Genomic DNA, 15,682 nt, shown 5'->3' with positions numbered 1-15,682 from the left:
TTAAAAAGAAGTTTCCAGATATCTCCTGGAGAACGCCGATGTTTCTGTCTAAAATTTCTGTTTGCTGAGAATGATCTGCAGGCCTCATGAGAATAGCTCAGACGTATTTGTAGTTAAGGACAAAGATCCTACAAATAACCCAATATTTAAGGCATAGGCCACAAACCGGTGGCCTTGGGCTGGATCGTCTTCCAGACTGCGTTGAGTGTGGCCCTCTGGCTGTTTTTTAAAATTTGGAATTAGTTGCCCACATTTTGTTTTAATTTTTAATGGATAATACATTCACATGGCTCAAAATAAGAAATTATGAAACGGTATACTTTTCTACCAATGCCACCCGCAATAGATAATCACTGTTTGTATTTTTAAATGAGTCTTTCTTGAGCATATATTAAGCAAAAGATAAGTATAAATTCACATTCCTTCTTTTTTAAGCAAATGGTAATATAATATACACTCTGTTCTATCCCATGCTTTTTTTCCCAGTTAACACTACTTTCTGTATCTGTACAGCTTCCTCATTTGTAACACTTGCATAGTTTTCCAATGAATGGATGTACCATGATTTATTTACCCAGGACCTTATTAATGACATTTGGCAGGTTTCCAAACATTTGCCATGACCTCATTGTAGTGAATAAGCTCGTGTATTTGTTATTTCACACTTATGTGAATTGAGGTTTAAAACCAACTCTGAGGAGTGGAATCGCTTGGTAAAAGAATATATTCTTTTTTTTTTTTTTTTTTTTTTTGCGGTACGCGGGCCTCTCACCGTTGTGGCCTCTCCCGTTGCGGAGCACAGGCTCCGGACGCGCAGGCTCAACGGCCATGGCTCACGGGCCCAGCCGCTCCGCGGCATGTGGGATCTTCCCGGGCCGGGGCACGAACCTGCGTCCCCTTCATTGGCAGGCGGACTCTCAACCACTGCGCCACCAGGGAAGCCCCTCTTTTTTAAATTTTAGTTGATGATGCCAAAATTTCAGCCCTCCATCAGGACTGAAATAGTATATACTTCAATCAGTAAAATATGAGGGCCATTGAAAAACATTTGGTCATTTCCAGTTTTCAGCCGTTACAATAAAGTTTTTATAAACGTTAATGTATGGGGTTTTGTGTGAATGTCAGTCTTCATTTCTCTGGGGGAAAAAAAAGCCAGGAGTGTAATGGCTAGGTTATATTGGAGTTGCATATTCAGTTTTTTAAGAAACTGCTAAATTTTTCCCGATTGGCTGTGCCGTTCTGCATTCCCGTCACCAGAGCATGAGTGATCTAGTTGTTCTGCATCCTTGCCAGAATTTGAAACTGTCACTATTTTTCACTTTACCCGTTCTGATAGGTGTGTGGTGACATCTTATTGTAGTTTTACTTTGCATTTCCCTAATGGCTAATGAAATTGAACATCTTTCGTTTGCTTATTTGCCATCTATATCTTTTTTTTTTTTTTTTTTTGTGGTACGCGGGCCTCTCACTGTGGCGGCCTCTCCCGTTGCAGAGCACAGGCTCCGGACGCGCAGGCTCAGCGGCCATGGCCCACGGGCCCAGCCGCTCCGTGGCATGTGGGATCTTCCCGGACCGGGGCATGAACCCGCGTCCCCTGCATCTGCAGGCGGACTCTCAACCACTGCGCCACCAGGGGAGCCCGCCATCTATATCTTTTGTCCAGTGAAATGTCTCTTCATGTCTTTGCCATTCTCTAATTGGATTGCTTGAATTTTTTGTTTGTTTGTTTTACTGTTGAGCTTCGAGAATTCTTTATTTATTCTAGATTCTAGCCCTTTGTCAGATAAGTGGTTTGCAAATACTTTCTCCCCCTTTCTAGCTTTTTTTCCATTAAAAAAAATGTGTTTATTTGGTTGCACTGGATCTTAGTTGCGGCACGCGGGCTCCTTAATTGTGGTATGCAAACTCTTGGTTGCGGCGTGTGGGATCTAATTCCCTGACCAGGGATTGAACCCGGGCCCCCTGCACTGGGAGCGCGGAGTCTTAACCACTACGCCACCAGGGAAGTCCCATTTTTTCCATTTTTTAAATAGGATCTTTCACAAAGCAAAATCTTTTAATTTGGATGAAGACCAGTTCATCATTTTTCCTTTTATGGATTATGCTTTTGATGTCAAGTCTAAGAACTCTTTGCCATAGATCCCAGAAATTTTCTCTTATTTTCTTCTAAAAGGTTTTTGTTTTGTTTTGTTGTTTGTTTGGTTGGTTGGTTTGTTTGTTTTTTGACCTTGCTGCACAGCACGTGAGATCTTAGTTCCCTGACCAGGGATTGGACCCGTGCGCCCTGCAGTGGAAGCACAGGGTCCTAACCACTGGACTGCCAGGGAATTCCCCTGAAAGTTTTATACTTTACATTTTGTATTTAAGTCCTTGGTCCATTTTGAGTTAATTTTTGTATAAGGTATAAGGCTTAGATTGAAGTTCTTTTTTTTTTTTTCCCTCCCATGCATGTTGAATTGTTCCAGCACCGTTTATTGAAAAGATGATCTTTCCTCTATTGAATTGCTTTTGCACCTTTGTCAAAAATCAGTTGGGCACATTTTGTGTGGGTCTATTTCTGGGTTCTCTCTTCTGGCCCAGTCAACTATGTGTCTATGCTTCTACCCACCAGTACCACACAACCTTGCTTACTCTAGCTAAATAACAAGGCTTGAAATCAGGAAGGCTGCTTCTTCCCACTTAATTCTTTTTTTTCAAAATTGCTTCAGATATTCTAATTCCTTTGACTTACAAATTTTAGAATAATCTCATCTATCTCTACAAAACATCTTGCTGGGATTTTGATAGGAATTGCATTAAACCTGTATATCAACTTGGGAGGATTGACCTCTTTATTGTGTTGAGTCTTCCAGTTCATGAACACTGTATGTCTCTCTGTTTATATGTTCTTTAATTCCTTTCATCAGTATTGTATAGTTTTCTGCATATAAGTCCTGTACATATTTTGTATTTCATTTTTGGTACAAGTATAAATGGTATTATTTTCTAACTTTATTGACATGTAACTGAAATATCATTTTTGTGTAAGTTTAAAGAGTACAACTTGATGATTTGATAAACGTATATACTGCAAAATGATTACCACAGTAGGGTTAGTTAACAACTCCATCACCTCATATGATTTCCATCTCTTTCTTGTGATGAGGACATTTAAGACCTACTCTCTTAGAAACTCTCAAGTATATAATATAGTATTGTAAATTATAGTCACCGTGCTGTATATTAGATTCCCCAGAACTTATTCATCTAATAACTGGAAGTTGGTACCCTTTGACCGACATCTCCCCATTTCTCCCACCCCCCAGCCACTGGCAATCACTTTTCCATTCTCTATTTCTATGAGTTCAGCTTTTTAAAATTTCACATATAAGTGATATCATACAGTATTTGTCTTTCTCTGACATTTATCTCTTAGCATAATGCCCTCAAGGTCCATTCATGTTGTCACAAATGGCAGGATTATCTTCTTTTTTCATGGCTGAATAATATATATTATATACAGTCTTCTTTATCCATTTATCTGTAGACAGACACACTTGTTGTTTCCATATCTTGGCTATTGTGAATAATGCTGCAATGAACATGGGAGTAGAGACATCTCTTCAAGATTCTGCTTTCATTTTCTTTCCCACGAGTGGGATTGTGGGATTATATAGTAGGCCTATTTTTAATTTTTTGAGGAACCTCCACACTGTTTTTTATAGTGGCTGCAGCAGTTTAGGTTCCCACAAACAAAGCACGAGGGTCCCTTTTCTCCACATCCTCGCCAACATTGTTATCTCTTGTTGTGTGACAATAGCCATTTTGACAGGTGTGAGGTGATATTACATTGTGGTTTTTATTTTCATTTCTACGGTGTTTGGCTGGTGGAGAGCAGTTATTGTCTAAAAGCTTTCTGTCATGTGCTAGACTGGCCCTTTTCTGGCCGTTTGGTTCGAGCAGGCGTTTCGGGAGGGTTTGCCCATCGGTGTTTCCTGGTCATTGGCTTCTCCAACTCCAAGTCCAGGATATCTGTGGCAAAAGGAAAACCCAGGGAACTCACCACCGTCTTGTTGTTGAGGTGCCTAGCTGGCCTGCCTTCTCCTCTCCACCACTCGGAGTCCTTTTGTGTTTGTTTTCTACATAATGTCCAGGATTTTCCACTGTGTTTACTGGGAGGAATGAGGGAAAGTCTATATCCTCCTTCTTCCTGGAAGCAGAGTCTTATGTTCTTTTTTTTTTTTTTTTTTGCGGTATGCGGGCCTCTCACTGTTGTGGCCTCTCCCGTTGCGGAGCACAGGCTCCGGACGCACAGGCTCAGCGGCCATGGCTCATGGGCCCAGCCGCTCCGCGGCATGTGGGATCTTCCCAGACCAGGACACGAACCTGCGTCCCCTGCATTGGCAGGCGAACTCTCAACCACTGCGCCACCAGGGAAGCCCTCTTACGTTCCTTTTTAAAACCAGCCTAAGAAGAGAAACGTATTTCACAAAAAGGGCTCAAGTTCAGTTTGAGAGACCATAAACTCTCACTTGGGAAGAGCCCTGGGCCAACAAGCCAGCTCCCTGCACTGGGCCAGCAGGGTCTGTCATCCCTGAGCTGCTCTCCACGTCTGGAGATATCACTGCACTGGGGGAATCAGGGAAGCATCTTCAGAGCTGCCTGGACAAGATGCCACAGGGCTGAGCAGAAAGTTGAGGGGCCCCTCCATTCCCAGAATTCTGTCAAACTGTGTCTCCTCCAGTCCGAGTTCTCTATCCTGGATGAAGAAATACCAGTAGTTATCTCCGTTGCTCAGAGGCTCTCCCCTGTGGCAGGTTTTCCCTGTTGGCAACTAGACCCATGGGACTGCCCTGTGTTTTACTGATTTGTTTCCTCTTCAGCTGACCTCCCTGTGGTTCAGTTTATCTCCAGGAAGTTCAGTAATGCTCCCTGTGCGTCCAGCCCTGGGATCACAGAGAAGAACCATGCCCCCTGCTCTCCCATAGGAAGCTGCAAGTCTGGGAGCTGGGGGTGGCCAGACGCAGACCCTTCCATTCACTGTGGTGAGCGGTAGGGAGCCCAGGGGCTGTGAGACCAGAGTGGCTTAGAGTAGCTGACCCAGCCTGGGGGGTCACCCCCCCCCAGAATAGATGCCTTCCCCACCTGCATGCAAACTTCTTAGAGAACGTCACTGACTGTCAGAAGTAGCATCACCCTGGTCACCCTCCATTCCCTCATTTTCTCCCTTGCAGTCTTCACTGGCTGAGTTTTCTGTGTTACATTTATTGGTTTATCTGTATTTTTGTTTGGTTCTGTTTTTCTCCCCTGCTAGAATTTCAGCTCCCTGAGGAGGGGCCTGTGTCTCATTCACCACTGTATTCCCAGTGCCTTGATCGGTTTGAGGCACTTGTTAGATATTTGATCAATAGCTTTTATCCTCATACTTCATGATGTCATAGGCAGATCCCAAACCTGGCAGTGATTCAAAAGTCCGACTCAGTCCAACTGAAAAACTTCAGTCTTGTATCCATTTTAACCTTCACCCCAATTCTTTCTGAAATCAAACTCTGACGTGACCATGGGCTGAGGCCCTTGAGGTCTGGAAGGATTAGAATTTGCTCCTTATTTCTTCTCCTCCTCCCTCAGTTGTGCGAGTTCAGGGTGGAAGGATTGAGGGAACAGAGCTCTCTTCTTTTGGACCCCTGCTGTCACTACCCTTTCTTGACCATCTGTATCTTTTCCGTCCTGGGCACCCAAATGAGGTCTGGCTCCGGGTCATAGGTGGGGCCTTCTCCACCTCGAAGTTCCCCAATAGAGCTCTCGACTGATTCTTCTTCTTTTTTTTTTTTTTTTTTTTTTTGTGGTACGCGGGCCTCTCACTGCTGTGGCCTCTCCCGTTGCGGAGCACAGGCTCTGGACGTGCAGGCTCAGCGGCCATGGCTCACAGGCCCAGCCACTCCGCGGCATGTGGTATCTTCCCGGACCGGGGCACGAACCCGTGTCCCCTGCATCGGTGGGCGGACTCTCAACCACTGCGCCACCAGGGAAGCCCCTCGACTGCTTCTTCTGCTACGGGGGCTCTTTGCCCCATACTCCACCCCCAGCCCAGAAACCTTCCACCTAGAAAGCGCCTACTTTGTAAGCTGCCGCCCAGCAGATTGAGAGGAAGCTCAGTGTGACTGATGGTGCTCTTCTCTAACCACCTTGCGTTTATCTGTATCTCAGTTGACCTGAACAATCTACCCCGAAACCCTCCCCACCCCCATCTCCACCTCATCCTTTTCTACATGTTTTTCACGCCTTTTCCTCTGTCTGAAATTCTTCAGCACGCCATCCTTCCCCCGCCTCTGCACGTCGACCTGTAGCTCAGGCTCCAGGGCCGAGGGCAGACGCCGCGTCATCTTCACACCTTTCTTGTCCCTGTACTTCAGCTGTTCTCAACCTTGGTGCACATTGGAATCACCCAGGGGCTCTAAAAATATTGACGCCTGAGCCCCACCTCCAGACATTCTGATCGAATTGGTCTGGGTGGCATCTGGGCATTAATACTGGTTGAAAACGCTGTGCAGGGCTAAGTGGGCTAGTGGAATTCTTTTATCTTTTTATCCGAGTACTTATCCCCCTCTGCTGGCCTTTATCCACTGTGAGACTGTAAGCATCTCGAGAGAGGAACGTGTCTGATTCATTTTTGTTCATCTCACCGGGCTCAGAACAAGGCTCAGTAACGTAAACTATGACAGTAACAATAATGATAATGATAATAATAGCTAGCATTCACTGCATGTTTACTATGTGCTACACACCATGCTAACTCCTGTCGATGGATTATCCCATTTACGCCCCGACCACTCTGAGAGGCAGGTGCTGCTGATTCCCCTTTTACAAATGAGCAAACCCAGGCACAGATGTCAGGGAACATGCCCAGGATCGCACTGGTGTGAAGGATGGAACAGAGAGTAGAGTCTGGGCGGGCTGGCCTCAGAGCCCGTGCTAATATCATTTTGCCTCTATACAGTTTGTACATGGTCAGAATTCCCCCAGCAAGCTATTGAGTGAAGGTGAGTAAATGAGTGATTGGAAATAAACAGCTATTTCCTAGGCAATAGCTCCATCAGGCCTAGTGGGGCACCTCTCCATTAGATTTAGTCCTGGTACCACTTTCATAATGGCTCATGTTCCAAACACCTGCTTAATGATTTGTGTAATATTTTTTAAATTAATTAATTCATTTATTTATTTTTGGCTACATTGGGTCTTTGTTGCTGTGCGCGGGCTTTCTCTAGTTGCGGCGAGCAGGGGCTGCTCCTCGTCGTGGTGCATGGGCTTCTCATTGCGGTGGCTTCTCTTGCTGTGGAGCACGGGCTCTAGGCGTGTGGGCTTCAGTAGTTGTGGCACACGGGCTCAGTAGTTGTGGCTTGTGGGCTCTAGAGCGCAGGCTCAGTACTTGCGGCGCATGGGTTTAGTCGCTCCGCAGCATGTGGGATCTTCCCGGACTAGGGCTCAAACCCATGTCCCCTTCATTGGCAGGTGGATTCTTAACCACTGCGCCACCAGGGAAGTCCTGATTTATGTAATTTTTTTTTTTTTTTGCGGTATGCGGGCCTCTCACTGTTGTGACCTCTCCCGTTGCAGAGCACAGGCTCTGGACGCACAGGCTTAGCGGCCATGGCTCATGGGCCCAGCCGCTCTGCGGCATGTGGGATCTTCCCGGACCGGGGCATGAACCCGTGTCCCCTGCATCTGCAAGCGGACTCTCAACCACTGCACCACCGGGGAAGCCCATGTAATATATTTTTTTTTTCCATGTAATATTTTTAATTTAACATTTTATCTAAAAATTTTCTACTCAACTTCATCCAAGCAAAAATATCCATTGTACCAAAGAAATATCTTTCCAAAAAGCACTTTTAAAGAATAACCTCATGCGCGTATGTGCACGTGTATGTGCGCATGTGTGTGCACCACCTAAAGTAAACTCACCGCCCTGGTAGGCACACCACACTCATCTGATATAAACAGAATTTTCAGCCATCCTCCTTGTCAACCTGCTGGACAACCTGGATCCGAATTATACCTACAGGAATTGTAAAAAGTTCCACTCGTCAGAGTTCTATTCTAATATGAACATTAAGTTATTTTAGAACCTGTTTAAAAGTTCATCTCTTCCCAAGGAAAACACGTTTTGCCTGGAATTAACTAGAAAAGCCGAGAAGCTTGTTAAGGCCCTGGCTTCTATCTGCGTTGGGCTTTATGAAGTTCCAGCTCTTTAAGAGGCATTTCACAAGAAGCACTGCTCCATTTAGAGGGAGTGCTGGGGCTGAGGGAAACCCTGTGGGATACAAGCATTATTATTACTTTTTAAAATATTCACCGAAGTGTGTTTATGCATTTTTATCACTGTTCCACAATAACCCCGTTGTTGTTGTTGTTGTTGTTTTGCGGTACGCGGGCTTCTCACCGTTGTGGCCTCTCCCGTTGCGGAGCACAGGCTCCGGACGCGCAGGCTCAGCGGCCATGGCCCACGGGCCCAGCTGCTCCGCGGCATGTGGGATCTTCCCGGACCGGGGCACGAACCCGTGTCCCCTGCATCGACAGACGGACTCTCAACCACTGCGCCACCAGGGAAGCCCAATAACCCCGTTTTTAATGCAGGTTCTTCTGGCCCAGTCCTTGGCATTAGGGTAACCCACGTGCCAAATGAGTGTGCCGGAGAAGGTGGTCTAGAAACTCAGAGAAGGGAGTAGGTTCCGTGGGTGCTGTGGCCCAGAAAGACTTCAGTGGAGAAAGTAAACTTGAGCCCGAGCCTGAAGAATGAATGGGTTTGAGGTAACCTGGCTTGGCCCAAGGTCATGGGAGTGAACGTGAAAAAAAGGAGGATATTCAGCGTGCATCCCACCCTCCTGGGTGAGTTAGAGAGGAAAATCCATCCCAATAGCACATCCTTCGCACAGTTAACTCCCAGATCCTGAAAGCGGAATTATTATTTTAAAACATCAGTACTTTTTTTTTCAGTTGATACAATTCAGCACTGCGGGGATTGTGGGAAATCAGATAGAGGCATCTTCCATGATTAAACTGGAAGACCACAAAATATTGGCATCATACATAACCTCTGTGCAGAATTGGGAGAAAAGGGTTTTTGTTTGGGATGCAACGGTGCACTGCTGTGTTTGTTAGCCTCTGGCTCCAAACAATGTCCCTCCAACTAACTGCAAATGCTGATTATGTTAGAAAGAGGGGGCGGGGAAGGAAGAGTGACTCTCATAAGCTCCTGATTGTTCTACACCCCCGTGGGCAGAAGAAGTATGGCTGGAATTAGGGGGTAAGGGAGACAGGGGCGCGAAGCAAAAATAGTACTTTGAGAGTCCACATTCAACAAGTTGCAACCATGAAAACTCTGTCTTGTTCCTAGGACATAGCTGACGGCACGGGAAAAGAAGGACAGGAAATCCCAACTGTGAGTTGCTCTGTCCCCGGGGTCCCTGAAGAACTGGAGATTGCAAAGGAGGACCCCCAGACAGAGAATAATAATTCCATCATGAGCTTCCTTAAAACTCTGGTAAGCAGTTTCATCTCCTTTTCTATTCTATTCCTCAATTTTATTGCTCAAAAGTTTTGTTAGATCTAAGAATGATACATACTTGAATGTTACTGTTCTAAACGGCTTGATGCAGCTGGGACATTGGAGAACAGGGACAAGATGTGCTTCGTAAGGGAATTGGCTTTCAGTGAAGGCGTCTTTAGTTGCTGCGAACTGTGAGATTAACTATGCGACATGAGCTATGTGGTAGTAGAACGCTACCGCAATTGGATATCTTATGGTCATTGATCATAAAAATAATTGGAAAATACTTCCTTGAGTTGCTGACCTATCAAAGCATTTTTGCCACTCAAATGGCAAATAAAACTGTAGAAATCACTTTCTATCTTGTTACATCTAAAGCTCGCATTTGACTGGGTGGAGGCAGGGACCCACATCTTGCATTGCTTGCTCCTGTCTGACTCTTCAGGCCCTGCAGCTTGGCACCTGCCAGACACTCAAAAAAAGGGCTGAATGAGTGAATGCATAATTAAACAGACAGATCCAAGTGTTTGGGCTATTCCCAAAGGCCAAGACCAACTTCAAAAGATAAAACAGAAAAAGTCAACCGAATGTGCCACAAACACCAAAGGCTTGTACATTTGTTTGGATTAGTGGTGGACTTGTTGGAAAGTGTGTAGCCATCCAGGAGACAGTTTTGAATGTGGTCAAGCTCTTAGTGAATGTATAAGATCTGATGCATTTCATTATAAAATATTAATTTTGTTAACTTATGTATACTTAGGTATTACCCAGAAGTCCATGGGTTTCTACTAAATTAAAAGGACTTCTCATTACATTCCTTACTTGTAGAGTGAAGTAGACCACCCTAAATAAAAATATGAAATAGGGAATTCCCTGGTGGTGCAGTGGTTAGGACTTGGCACTTTCACTGCCGGGGCCCAGGTTCAGTCCCTGGTCAGGGAACTAAAATAAAAAGAAAGAAAGAAAGAGAAACACCCTACAGAGCTATGGTTTTTAACATTTGGTTTTTCTCAAACTTTTAAGGTTTCGCCTAACAAAGCTGAAACAAAAAAAGATCTGGAAGACACGGTAGGTCATTTGAAGTGTGTTTGGGTTTGGGTTTGTGCGTAGAATTGGATTTGGATTTATGTATGCGTCTCTGTTTTTTGAACTTTGTGTGCGTGGGATATACATACACACATATATACATATTTAGCAATTTAATAGTGCTGTTAGATTGTCTTTACAATGTTCCACTTACGTTAATGGTATTTTAATGAAAATTTTGGTGGGAAGCTTGAAATATGTGCCAATTATGGCTAAATAATGTCATAAAAACCAATTTCTTATACAGAATAAGAACAGAATACTAATTATTATATATCATCTTAGTCTCTTTAGTTGTGTGTAGAGAGGCCCAGGGAATATGGTAAAAGTTAGCCACTGGAAATGCAAAAGTCATGAGACTCAATTTAAAGCAGATGTGAGCTGCTAGATTTTGGTTTTTAAAAAATATGTCTTGCTTTGTTTTTCATGTAATTTGAAAAAAATTAGTCTCCACTGCAATGGCAGTTGCTTGGTGGCATGAAATAGTCACCAGTCGACACTTGCCAAATGAAGGAACATGTAGAGGGGTTAGGATGCCCTAGAGAGTGTGTGCTTTTTTGCCGTCATCCTAGAAATTCAGCCAGTTCCCCTCAAAGTACATTTTGTTTGGAATGACTACTTTCTAGAGATGTTTTCCCTTTGCACTTGAGAGAACCGATTTCCTTTCGTAGAACACGTGGTTTAAATTTCACGGGAATCATGAGGGAAATTTAACTTGGTGACAGATAAATGTCTTGTGTCCTCCTTTTGATAACTGAAAGTGCTTTGAAAGGCACTGGGACCAAACAAATGGCTTGGCCAACCCAGTATATCTGCTCCCCGTATTTGAAGGGGCTAAGTTGTGAAAAGGATCCTAGAATTTGTCTCAGAAAACCTGTGTTCGAGCCGCAGTCCTGCTACTTGATAGCTGTGTGATCCTAACCTGTCTGAACCCAAATTTCCACATCTGTAAAACTGGGGCAATAAAAATTCTGCCTCCCCAACCCCAGGACTGAATGAAGGTGTGACAGTGCCTGGTAAACCCTGGAGCTCTGTTCAAATGTAGGTGATCCCTATTTCCATAATCACAGCAGGACAGACTGAACATCAGGATTACATGTGTATTGTACTGATTGGTTCCTCTAGAATTTTCTTCTTCCATTGAAAAAAAGATATATCTGAGGTATCTACGTGCATTTTCCCATAAGGTTATTTATTTGCTACAAGGCAGCTAGAGTCAAGTTCAATGAATGGTTGGGTCCAAATGTTTCTCTTTGGGTTCTGTGTCCTGCATTGTTGGAAATCACAGAGTCAGCACAATAGGCTATAAACACTGGGGTATGTGGGTGTGTTGTGTGGCTCCCCGAGTGACCTGATGCCCTCACTCCCTTTAGCTGCTCACGGCATCAAGTCTCTTCCCCCACCCCGAATGTGGTCCCAGCTGAAAGTACCTAGTGGTAAAATCTCATGGCCCTGCCCAGAGAGCTATGCGCTCAGTGCTGATGGAACTGGATCTCAAAAGCGGGTTTTGTGAATGTAGGTTGTCCGTGATGCCCACAAACAGACCTCTTTCTACCAACCTGGTTCTCATACTTGCCTTCTTGACATCTTTTCTACTGAAGTTCTTGGATTCATGCTTTTGAAATGTCAACACTTTTGTCCATCTTCTCATTTGGCCCTGGGCAATCCACTGCTGCCCACGCAAAATCCCCCCGCCATTTGTGACTTGAGTCAGCAATTCTGAACGGTTGTAGCTGGGCTATTTTAGTTCCAATTTCCCCTCACTTTGGCTCAGTGGACTGACTCACTCTAGAAACATCTTTTGCCCAGGAGATCTGCCCATCTAGAAGTCAGTTGAGATTTTTGTGGGTGATACTGCTTCCCTGAAGTTTCTAATACCGCAAAAGAGGAGATCCGTTTGAGAATGAAAGCCATTTAGTGGCAGTACTTGACTCCAAGATGCAAAAATAAATTGCTTGTCTTCAGGTATTTTTTTCTTCTGTTTCACGTTGCAATAGCATTTAGATTTTTAAAAATCATCGGGTAGGGACTGCATTATCGTTTTTATTTTTTAATTTTTTTCACCTGGATATTACGTGTCCTGTAGACAAAGCTTAAATATCTTGTCATTGTCTTTAGCAAATGGAGCTGCATTAATCTGGGTCATTTAACTAGGCTGCTGTGTTGAAAATCAACATGTACCTGAAATAGACTGTGAATTTGCACTTTAACAAATCGTCTTTGAGAGTTTGAAAAAGATAAGCACTCACGTGATGTCTTGTGATTGGGAGATGGGGGTGATGTACCGGCAGCTAATTGACAAAGTGGATTACTGCGCTTAAAAACAACAGAAAAAAAATGCATTCTGTTTAAAAACAAAGTTCTAAGCTGTGACTGCTGTTGCCCACAAGGCATCTAAAGCAGAAAGTGTCTGTGATGGACAAGCTGGGCAGAAGACATCCGAGATCCAGGCTAAAGGCACCAAGAAAAAGCATCTGCATAGCCCCAGGCTAGGACTCGCCTTTAGAAAATTCTTTAGGCATAAGGTCTGTATCTTGTTAAAATAGGAGGAAAAATGAGAACCCTGGTCTTCACCACATGACACGTGTGCCCATCCTGTATCCAGCCTGCTCCACTTCAGTGAAGACAGAGCCTTGGGTGGTAGAAATCATTAGAGGGGAATTAAGTACTTATGTGAATCAAATTTCAGAGGTTTTAAGTCCCCATAATTGTAAACATCTCAGACTACTTTCCTAGTGTGGACCAGGGTTCTGAGATTATTCTTCTAACCTAGTGTTTCCCAAATGTTGAATGTTTGCATACCACCTTCATCGTTTTTGGCAGATATACCACTATTTACTTGATATTTTTATATTGAAATTGACTCACTTCCTATTTAAAGATATCTGTAAAAGAAACTTTGTATTACATCACACTTGGAAAAGCAGATCATTTTTCATAAGAGGAATGTACCATTATATGGGCAATAAAAAAAGAGATTACATTCTAGCTGTCTCGCCTGTGTTAAGCTCTGAATCTATTGCCATTTCTAGCTTTATGAAAAGGCAATTAGCCAGCAGCAGGGAAATGTTAAAGATTTCTCTACCGGCACCAGACTGAGATTTTCCCCCAATGGTCTTAGAAAGATGAGAATTGAAAAAGGAAAAGTATTTTCACGATTTTAATATTATTTAATATCATAGCACAATCTGAGGCCATCTCTGATCCCACCAATGGTATGCTTGCTATACTTTGGGAAATGCTCTTCTAACCTCAGGATAACAATTCTATCTTCCTGTGGTCCGTTCCATCTCTTCCCTGTATTAACTAAACTTATACTGAGCCCAAATGGAAGCCCAGGCAGAACAAAACAATGAATGAAGGCAGAGCAAGTCCTGTCTCCACGTTCTTGGGAAGTAAAGACAACAGAGAAGTGAGTTTCGGAGATTTCACTCTTCTAATGTCTACGAAAATGCCAGTATTTGTCTGAAACCATCAGTTAAAAGGATCCCTGACTTGGGCCAGCATGCTTGTAAATTTGTTTAAAATATCCACCATTCTCCACTAAGTTGAACGAACTTATTTGAAAAACTTCCCCAGCTGGATGTAATAGTCCCAGGATTGTGTATGCAGATAAAAGCTCCATAGAAAGCTCTCCCAGCGGAATCTATATTTGCATAAACAGACTATGTTATGAAGCCACCCTTCGATTTCCATGCAGGGTTATTTTGTCCTGTAACGAGACAAGGGGGTGGATGAGAGACACTGCAATGGGGGAGGGAACGTTAAAAAGTGGTACCACTGTATGTGGGCGACAATTTGGTAACTGCTAGTGAAATGTGTCATGGATCTGGTACAAAGGAATCTAGCTGAATTCCCACGGGTGCTTCGGTGAGTAGGGGGCCTTGAAAGTTTAAGACGCTATGACTCCCCCTCCCCCGACCCCCACAGATCTGCATTTCATCACGACATTCATTTCGTGCCTCCAGAATCTCTCCCCTCCCACAAGTGGACCACCCAAGTTCAGTATTCCTGGGGCTTCCCCAATTGTTGGCTTCACATCCTGCCAACTGAGTTGACTTTTGGGGTAGGAGAGGATTCTAAAGCCACTGGGACGATGGAGAAGAAATGACCCTTTCTGGGATACTGTAATACAGACTAAGGTTTTGCCTTGAGTTACATTCGGTCTATTTTTTTAACGTCAAAGTAAAGTAAGGGGACAATTCCCAGATGTTCTTAATTCTCATTTATACAGCAGTGTGGCAGATCGCATTGGCTTTTACCTTCATGCCTAGGACAGTGCTTTTCTTTTCCTCAATTGGTTGTTCTGTCGTCCAAAAAGATAGGAAAACAGAGCCATTAAAATTGACCATCCAGAGTCCATCAGTGAACCTTGTTGCATGATTATGGGAGGTGTGATACTCATCCTCCTTGATTTCAGTGTGACCTAAGACAGAAAAAAGACATCCAAGCAAATTCAAGGATAAAACGGTATCTTCTAGTTTTGCTCTTAAAAAAAATAATACAGTGGTTACCAATTCTGGTTAACTCCTCGTTTCATTTCTTTGTATGTCAATTTTCCTTCCTATAAAAAGAATTTGCTTAGTTTCAAAGAGGAGGAAAGGCTGACATTAATCAATGAAATAAGTTTATTATTATAAATAATAAGGGGGTCAGCGTTTCTTTGCTGAATCTGAATTTTTTTTCTTGGCTTAATCACATGCGGTTCCTCAGAATAAAACCTTTTCACACGACCTGCAAACGTTGGACATGACACATGTACACAAAGCAGGACATTGTTTTAGAATGTCTTTGCCACGCCCAGAAATGTTCCCCTCCCCACTCAGGTTTGCTCAATGCCCACCCTCTCCATAAGGCAGCTAAAATATTAGCAGCTACCTCATAGGGTTCATAAGCTTATGCCACACATTCATTGTTTTTTGGCTCTTGGTACAATGTTTCCATGTTACTAACACGTCCCCTCTCCCACACTCATATGTGAAAATGATGAAAACTTCTTGTGGAAGAAGGTAAGGTCATCTGATATGCAATCTCCAAATCTAATACATTAGAATTTCATGGGTAGGGTTG

The 15,682-nt window shown here is 43.7% G+C and overlaps 1 protein-coding gene across 2 annotated transcripts in view; it reads left to right on the top strand.

Moving 5' to 3' along the window:
- Positions 1-15,682, top strand: part of BCAS1 (brain enriched myelin associated protein 1) — a 99,961-nt gene that overhangs the window by 42,809 nt on the left and 41,470 nt on the right. Inside the window, exons 4-6 of one of the 2 annotated variants that reach the window (XM_030762870.2) lie at positions 9,374-9,520; positions 10,550-10,594; positions 13,003-13,137. In XM_030762870.2, the coding sequence (XP_030618730.2) occupies positions 9,374-9,520; positions 10,550-10,594; positions 13,003-13,137 (327 nt within the window). The remainder of the gene's footprint in view (positions 1-9,373; positions 9,521-10,549; positions 10,595-13,002; positions 13,138-15,682) is intronic. The other variant, XM_089897085.1, reaches the window with a different exon arrangement.

The sequence above is a fragment of the Delphinapterus leucas genome, chromosome 15 (genome assembly GCF_059928025.1).
Source record: "Delphinapterus leucas isolate spDelLeu-1000000601 "Yukka" chromosome 15, BTC_Dleu_Yukka2, whole genome shotgun sequence".
NCBI classification, from domain to species: domain Eukaryota; kingdom Metazoa; phylum Chordata; class Mammalia; order Artiodactyla; family Monodontidae; genus Delphinapterus; species Delphinapterus leucas.
This window is presented reverse-complemented; position numbering and strand designations above follow the sequence as displayed.